The 9,665-nt window shown below is 39.3% G+C and overlaps 1 protein-coding gene across 1 annotated transcript; it reads left to right on the plus strand.

Annotated features, from left to right (window-relative positions):
* Nucleotides 1-222: 222 nt before the first annotated feature.
* LOC143020153 (ATP-dependent DNA helicase PIF1-like) lies at nt 223-960 on the plus strand. Its single transcript, XM_076176312.1, has one exon. It carries the CDS (start codon nt 223-225, stop codon nt 958-960), a length of 738 nt encoding a protein of 245 aa, XP_076032427.1.
* The last annotated feature ends 8,705 nt before the right edge of the window (nt 961-9,665 follow it).

A 9,665-nucleotide genomic window follows, 5' to 3' on the forward strand; every position in this document is an offset into this window, starting at 1 on the left:
TATTCAACAAGCTATATGAGTACCTTAATGCTAACAACATCAAGACGAACACATCTGCATGGACTGGTATTGCTGCAACATTGTTGAGAGGTGGCAAAACTTTGCACAGCATATTCAAGCTTCCAGTTCCCCTAAGCGAAACAAGTGTCTGTAATGTACCACCTAACTCTGAGCAAGGAAACTTCCTGAAGCAAGTCAGTCTTCATTATTGATGAAGCTTCTATGATCCCATGCTATGCTCTGAAAGCCATCGATAAATGCTTGAGAGATATAATGAACACCCCGACTGCATTTGGTGGTAAGGTAATCTTATTGGGAGGCGACTTCAGACAAGTACTTCCAGTTGTTTCTAGAGCCCCTCCTGCTGCTGTGCTTGACGTGTGCCTCAAACGCTCAGACTTATGGCACAGCTTCCATCACATGAGCCTCAAACACAACATGAGAGCAAATGCAAATGAAGAGCCTTTTTCAAGATGGTTTCTGCAAATGGGCAATGGATCAATCCAGAGTTCTCTAGATGGAGTGGCTCCAGATGTTATCAACATTCCTGAAACATGCATATGTAATGGCTCTTTGATAGCAGAGGTGTTTGACAATTGTACATCTGAGGAGATGAAAGAAAGAGTAATCTTATGTCCAAAGAATTCTGAGTGTTTAGCAGTCAATGAGGAAGTTTTGCGTATATTGCCATCAAAGAATAAAACTTACCTCAGCACCAATTCTGTGTCTTGCGATAATGATGAAGCACAAAATTATCCAATGGAGTTCATTAATTCTCTCACTCCATCTGGCATGCCACCTCATAGACTGAACTTAAAAGTTGGAGCAATAATCATGCTACTAAGAAACCTGTCCATAACGCAGGGACTGTGTAATGGCACTCGACTGGAGGTTATTCAGCTTCACGAGCACAATATCGAAGCATCAATAATTAATCAGCGGCTCTCACGCCCCAAATAGAATACTTATCCCAAGGATAAAGCTGATCCCTAGCGATGCCAATATATCTTTTGTACTGCACCGCACTCAATTCCCAGTTCGCCTCTCATGCTTGATGACAATAAATATAGCTCAAGGTTAAACATTTGATAGAGTTGGCATATAATTACCAAAGCCGTGCTTCACTCACGGCCAGCTCTATGTAGCATTCTCAAGAGCAAGATCAATGAACAATGTGAGAGTTACTCGTAAAGTCCAACATCTTAATGATTCCACGCATGACCACACAAAAGGAATTACATTTACAAGAAATATCGTATACAGAGAGGTTCTCTCTTAACATTTAAGGATTTTTTTTATTTACTGTATTATGTAAAACCTTTAAACTATATATCTATCTATGTGTGTCACGCAGCCCGGTGCGTCCGTTACGCTTACGTCATCAGTCGTGACGTCATATCTCTTCTTCTGATTGGCTGATCTTCAGTCGTGACGTCATATCTTCTTCTGATAGGCTGGTCCTCTGATTGGCTGGTCTTCAGATGTGACGTCACAAGGAAGGAAAGGTGATAAAACTATTACAAAAATATAGTATGCAAAGAAATTATCAATGTGATTCTTGTGCCCAGCTGAAGAATTGTAGATGCAATTAAGTTTAAATGTATAATGCACGTACAGAGTATTTATATTTTTCAATAAACTTCTTATTCAATTTGTATTTTTGTAAATCCCGTGGAATTTCCGCGGGTCCTGCTAGTCTATATACTAATACGCTTGTAACTATATATCTATGTGTATCACGCGGTGACGTCACGGCAACGAAGCCTTCCAAAATTACTGACGACTGATTGGCTGCGAGCGAAGCGAGAGTGGTGACGTCACGATCACGGAGACGACTTATTGGCCGAGAGCGGTGACGTCACGGCAAAAAGGAGACGACTGATTGGCTGCCAGCTAAGCGACAGTGGTGACGTCACGGCAACGGAGACGACTTATTGGCCGAGAGCGGTGACGTCACGTCGCTTCAGCGCGTCCGACACGAAGTCATGGTACAAAGAAATCGAAGTAGTTTTATTCTGGCTAAAGACAGACGATTTCATTCACCTATTTATCACATTCTTTCGATAAATGAAATATTAAAAAGGCATTTCTTCAAAGCTTAACGTGTGACGTCATGTCGCGTTGCTTTCTGATCTCCTGACAGAACCTCACGAAAATAAGTAGATACATAAATAAATGAATGAATAAACAGTATTGAAACGTCTATACAAGTTTAATCATAGGTTACATGAAGATAATCAAACGTATATAAATGTTTATTGTGACATGACATAAACAATTCAAAAAAAATTATTGCCTTTATGATTGACCTAACGAGAAAGAGAATTAGAGAGAGAGACGACGGGAGAATTGGACGACAACGTCGGGAGACTTTGACGACTCCTTTTGGAGACTGAAGACTCCTTCGGGAGATTTTGAAGACTCCTATGTAATACTTCAAAGTTGAATAACCGTGGAATTTCCGCGGGTCATATGTGACATGACATAAACGATTCAAATTTTTTTATTACCTTTATGATTGACTTAACGAGAAAGAGAGAGAGAGAGACGACGGGAGAATTTGACGACAACGTCGGGAGACTTTGACGACTCCTTTTGGAGACTGAAGACTCCTTCGGGAGATTTTGAAGACTCCTTCGTAATACCTCAAAGTTGAATAACCGTGGAATTTCCGCGGGTCCTATGTGACATGACATAAACGATTCAAAAATGTTTTTGCCTTTATGATTGACCTAACGAGAAAGAGAGAGAGAGACGACGGGAGAATTTGACGACAACGTCGGGAGACTTTGACGACTCCTTTTGGAGACTGAAGACTCCTTCGGGAGATTTTGAAGACTCCTTCGTAAATCCCGTGGAATTTCCACGGGTCCTGCTAGTAATAGTAATAGCAACAATAATAATGATGATAATAATAGCAATAATAGTAATAATAATAATAGCAGTGACAATAATAATAAAAGGGAAAAATAAAGGGAAACTCTGCTGCCCCCTCTACCTACAACATACACATGATAATGACGAAATAAGCCAACCGTATGAATGGTGTCATCGTTATGTAGGAGCCCTAGGAAACCATATGACACAAGAACATGGAGTCAGCATCACTTAGGACCTCGAGGAGATCACAGGTCACATATCATGACACCTGTTGTCTACCCACACCCGAGACATTGTTCATCAAGGAGTTGATATCCAAGTACGAGGTTGACTTTTCTTAATCTGACCGGAGAACCTCCCCACTCTGAATGAAACTAGGGCTTATCCTAATGGCCACTTCTTCCGGTCTGAGTACAGGTTGAAGTATAGTACTTTTCAAATATTTAATCATTCCTGCTTTGAATCCCATAAGTTAAACCCCGCTGTCTCATTGTATTGCCTTTGACTTGAACAACGTGCTAGTGTCAGGGATGATTCTTCATCCACGTAAAATGATGTATCACCCAAGATCGAGAGAATACAAGGTCTACTCAACAGCTATCCAGTATTTAGGTCGTTTGCGCATTGACGTCACTAGAAGTGCTTGGCCCAAAGACTATATAGGAAAGACGGGAAAGCTCACGGAGAGCCGCATCGTCCACATACATTTTACTGTGCGGCTCTCTCACTAGATGGCGTTTACGTCAATCACCAGTTTTAACTGCATCGTCTGTTTCTTTATTAAATATGTCAAAGATAAACCACAAGAACATTTTCCCAAAATGAAACCCCCATTTTAACGGTTGCAGAACATGAAATAGATAAGTCTCCCAGAAACTCTGTGGTGCCTGTACGTTTTCTCTTTTACCTAACATTTTCACTTACGTTTTCACCATTTTCTCTGTGGGCTCCCCTTCAGATGACGTCACAACATGCGCGCGAGCAGACCTTGTATTCTCTCGATCTTGGTATCACTTAGATGACCTTTCCCCGTGAATCAGGCAATAGGTGGAGACTAGGGGACACGGGGAGACTAGAGGGGTCAATACTACCACTGCGCCTAGAACAGTAAATTAGGTAGACAATTATTAAACATATCTGGAAAGTGCACTGTAAGTAGTTTAATCTTAATCTTAATAATAATACTCGTTTAACAAAGGGACTAGAGCAGACTTCGGTGTTGCTTTGAAAGTGTCAATGTCGTCCAGCTCTGCGATTGATGAAGGAAAAAAGTTCTAGATCTTGAAGATTCTTTCAGAGTAAAAGCGTTTCTGACATTATTTGGAGTTGCGAAAAAGACCTATCTTGTATCGATGCACTCTGGTTCTCGTATCACTTGAGTGTGGAAATAGTCTTCTGGCTCAAAGGATGAGAGGCTAAGCATTATTTTCCGACATTCAATAGTATCTGCTCTTAATAACCTTCCCCGTAAAGAGAACAAATCCAGAGCAGGTAGTTTTAGCATGGTAGAGAAGTTGTTCCATACCTTGAGTATTCTTTGATTCGGTCACACCTTATGTAAGGTGGGAGAAAACTCTTTGTATATTATTGTTATTATTATTGTTGTTGTTGTCGTTGTTATTACTATATATTATCATTACTATCATTAACTGAACCGGCCTTGCTGCGGATGTGTTATGTCTTGCTGCTTTGCGTTTAACCTATGAGTAGCTGAGATGGGAGGGGTGGAAAGGGAGATGGAGGGGATTGAAATGGGTGGAAATAGGTACGTGCCTCTGACTTAGCTACCTCCCTTATAAAGAGGGAAAAGCTCTTGGTATACAGATAGATTACTATTATCATTATTGTTATTAATATCATATCATCATTACCATTTTGGGTATCAGCACTAAATTCCGCTGCAACGGGCAAAGTGGCTTACATCATGTGGCTATTTGTCTAGAATCAACTCTGCAAGATCACGTATAATTTCTATCATCTTAATTACTTGAACATAACTCCTGATTAAATCTAAGACTAGATTTTGCAGACTAACTGCTGTGTTCCCCTGTATACATTTATTTATGGCCACCAAGTACTGCATTGCATTGCGTCTCACCCAGGACAGTTGGCGGATGCAGGGATGACCCGTCATACATGAGGAGCTGAGATGGGAGGGGTAGAAAGGGTGGTGGAGGGGAGTGAAATGGGTGGAAATAGGTACGTGCCTCTGATCTCCCGTATAAGGGGGGGGAAAGCTCTTGGTACATAGGTAGATAGATAGACCATATTCTTAATTCAAATACTATGAAACATGTTTCCAAAACGGTTGACAAATGTTAAAACATTATTTTTTTTACCCAATCCACCGGACTGTCGGTATTAGTGGACGGAAGAAGAACAATGTGGATTCTATTCAATATAAATAAATAAAGAATGAGAGGGGTAAACAAAAACTTTACACCAAGTAAACCTCAAATTTGTAGTCATTGCATCTAACCTATCGGTGGTGAGAAAGGTAATAGAAAAAGGAGACTATTTAATTTCTATTCTAAAGACTTTCAAAAATAAGATGAAAGCTGTGTAGAAAGTGTTCGTGTACCAACGAACCAGTCCTGTGGGACAACGTCCACAGAATCTATTGACCTCGATGGGATTATTTTAATTTCTAAGGCGTCAGTTCCTTACCTTTCCGGTACAGCAACGAAGTTGTCGAGCATACAACCGGAGACGTGGCGCACAAACAAAACACAGCGCACACGTCCAACAATGTGACCAATGAGAATGACGTAATATCGTTCAGGTTTAGGGCTGGCGGGTTCAACTAGATTTTAGTTGAACCCGTCAACGAGAAAAAAAAAAGACAAGAATATGGGAATCGTTGTTTTAGTTACACTCCATGACAAGAATTTTCCAGAATAGCAGGTCTTTGTTTTCTAAGACAAAATGGTAAATTATTCTCATATTCAATATGGTCTACAGAGAAACAAATTAAAAATATTTAGGCCCTGTTAAAAATAAAATGCAAACACAGTTTTAAAGTTCAGAATTTTTAATGATGTTCAACTCCTTTATGTGAAAAGTTCCCTAAGCTGAATGAAATGGTTGGAAACCGTTGGAATAAACATTAGAATACACGGGTTCCCCTTTATTTACATCGAAAGGATGCGCGTTCATCCACGTTATCAAGAAATGTTTTATTTACATAAATTGCTTATACGGCAGTCACACCAAAGCCCATCCTCACTGCGTCCTGCAAGTGTGGACTGCTAGGACAACATAGACGTTGACCAGTTTTTATTCCGCCCAAAATTGACGTAGCGAGATCGTAGAAGATTTAGGACGGGGTGGCGACCGCTTACTGGAGTTTTAAGGACCTCTGGCGTGATTGCACCTTTACTTCGCGAAGGCATTTATACAGCTCACATACCAATGTTGAAAACTTATTTTCGCAAAATATACGGTACTGTCACTTCAAATATGCCCCCGAACGTGTTGTGAAGTTGGCTACACGAATAGGAAAACTGGGAAAAAGAAAGAAATGCCATTTCAAAAGTGCCGAAAGGATCAGCGCCGCTCGAGAATATAGATCAGATATCAAATGCTTTCATCTGAGGGGAACATTTGAAGTTTGTTTACCATTGATATGAACCTACTCTGAATCAATTATGGCACGCAACTGACAGTGCTCAAAAGAAAAAGAGAGAAGTCGCAGGCTTTTGTTTAGCTTTTGCTAAAAGCGGCAAAAGCAGCGGTACAACTGCGGAACACCCGAGCAAAAGCCTGCAACTTCACTCTTTTTCTTTTGAGCGTTTCATATTTAGCCTTTTCTTCTATTTTTCTCTCAGTTTCGGCTATTTCTTTTGCCGTGGTATGTTCAGATACTAAAGGTATCCAGTTTGGATTCTCAGGATTGTTAGGTCTGTTTCCTGTCAATGAATAAAAATTTAGTTCTTAAAATTAAGAAATTAGCTAAGACCTTAGACGTAACAATGAGAGGGGTTGATCATTGAAAGGCAAAAAAGCAACTCACAAGTTGATAAAGCTTCTTGTACTTTTTCAATTATTCGTCGAAATAGGTTATGTATAGATATAATAATCTAATGGTATAGATGAAGAGGGACAACGGTTAAAGTTTCACTTTAGGCCACGTAACCACTATTATTTAGTAAACTGACTTATTACAGACGCAATATCAGCTATGTGTCATGGTTGATTAAGAGTACGTTCATATTAATGGCAAACAAACCTGAAATAAAAAATTCCCCACAGATGAATGCATTTCATATCTGGTCTACATTCTCTAGCGGCGTTGGTCTTTTCGGCGTCTTAAAAAATGGCAATTCTTTCTTTTCCCAAGTTTTCCTATTTGTGCAGCTAACTGCGCAACACGTTGAAGTAACAGTACTGTATATTTTGCGAAAATAAGTCTTCAGCACCGGTGTGTGAGCGGTGTAAATGCCTTCGCGATGTAACCAATCGATGCAAGAGATTTCTTCACTACATGGATTAACGCGTATTCTCTCGATGTAAACAAAACCCTGTCTATAGAAAACACATCGAATGGTTTGAGATAATTCCAAGATAAGCTGTGATGAGCTGTCGCAGTCTTGCTTAGATCGTTAGACGCAGTGAAAAGTTGCCTTTACTTGTGGAAAAATTGTGGTTTGTTGCTCGAGTCGAGGATGGTCAAGCCTCTTCCTGAATCTGACAACTGCGTTCCATTTCTTGGCCGCATCGCAATTAATTTGAATCATTTGCGTCCTACATTGAACTTTCCCCAATGACAGAAACGGGTTTTGTGAGGTAAGCATACAGGAGTTACGCTCGAAAATCGTAATATAGATAATACTAAGACGACATTAGTAAAAGATTGGTCATATCAAAATAGAAGTAGGTGTAATCTTATGGTATGATCCCCACGTATCACCCTCGCCCCCATGCAACTTCCATCACTGCCTTACGACCGCCAGGACGCGCACATTTATAGATAACGTGAAAGAACATGAGAAAGCAAAAAGAGCAGGGCTATATGGAATGGAAAACGAGAGTTAAAGGCTTGTGCCAGATGCTGGACCGCGTCCTATGTCGTAGTAACATCTCAGTAGGTCTATAATACTGTATGTCTCGTTTATGTAATTCACCGCGTACTGGTCGACAGGTACACTCCCGGGTGAAAGCTTACGTAGATACGATCATATTAGGATCAAGGTCTAAATATACATATTCTTAGATCTTGATTAGGATAAGAGACAGAACGTCACGAGCGTTGGTTCATTCCTTGTTTAACGGTAACGGCAGTAACAGCTTAAAGTATCAGTAAAAGCTTTCCCAATCCGGGAGCGCGGCTCGTGCGAAGGACCTCGATGTACTTACTAGTATAATGAAATAATGCAACAATTTTAATGTGGAAAAGGGGAATCCAGTCATTTTATTTATTTTTGCAATGTGTTATGGAAACTAGATCCAAGAATGTGGCCTGAGCGAATATTCTAATATCAAATCTAAAATATTTTAATTCTAACTGCATATCGTTTCTGGACGTAATATTCCCCGACCACTGTATTTACACAATATTTCAAACAAACTAAAGGTTGCTGGTGATATTGATTTAAACATTTGCTTTCGACATATCAAAGCAATGCAATCCTTTGCTTTCACAGATATTTTTTTCAAAATATAAGGGGAGTGTCACAATTTTTTAAATTGTGACATCAATGCCTTAACGAAGGGAGAGACTTCTAATATCTAGAAACACACACCCCCCCCTTTTGATTTGTGTTCTCGGAGCCATGCTGGGAGTACCTGTATTTACAAATGAAAAAAGTAAAGTAAATTACCTAATTGTGAACTGCATAGAAAATGTTATATGCATTTATATACGAATGAGAATATGGCCCATGAGGACTCATTTAAACCGAAAAAAATAAAATCAAGGCACCAGTACTAATGTTTTGCTCAAATTGTCAGGGATTTATGTTTAATTCTTTATATTTCTATAAATTTGGAAGTTCTATTTCTTTTCATTAAGTATGTCAGACACTTGTAACTTTGTAAATATAACTTTATTGTGCTGAACGAAATCACTTATTTAAGCTGCAGTATAGGACTTTTGGGAAAAGTAAATGAGTATGGCTGAAGAGGATGATGTTGAAGCTCCTGCTATCTACACATATTCATACAGACAACGTTCCATTTGGTACTGGAAATTTGAGCGTACATCACCGCCGATAAATAATAGTTCAACAGCGCATGTCCTTGCAGCATCATAGTGCCGAAACCGAAATTTAAGATGTTTGTTTACTGACATACGTTTCATGTCAGTTTCAGTTTTTCATATGCATCTTGTTTTGTTTTCTATAAGCTAGGGGAAACTCTGCTGTTCTGGGATACACAAATAATAAAAAATATTTCTTGTCGGTTTTTAAACTGGCGATCTGGGTTTTCATTTATTCTAGCTAATACCAGACGACTTCATTCAGCTGAGGGGCGGGCTGTGGACGAACCGGACTCCGTCAATTAAAACCTCCTCTTGTTCATCCGAGCCGAATAAAATCACCTGATACTGGCCACACCAAAAATATGAACACGTCATGACAAAAGGTATTAGAGAACATGGTATTCGACGAATTTGTCTAAAACACAACGTGTCTAAAACAATTTGTCAGAACCGATTCGAATGTGATTATTTTTAATTGAATTCTTATTCTAAGCGATATGTTTACATTAATTTCATGAAGGTAAAAGATATTTAATTCATATATGGCAGATTTATATTTAAATACTTATATATTTCCTTTTCTATT

This window comes from Oratosquilla oratoria, chromosome 39 (assembly GCF_046742065.1).
Source record: "Oratosquilla oratoria isolate Oo_2021 chromosome 39, ASM4674206v1, whole genome shotgun sequence".
NCBI classification, from domain to species: domain Eukaryota; kingdom Metazoa; phylum Arthropoda; class Malacostraca; order Stomatopoda; family Squillidae; genus Oratosquilla; species Oratosquilla oratoria.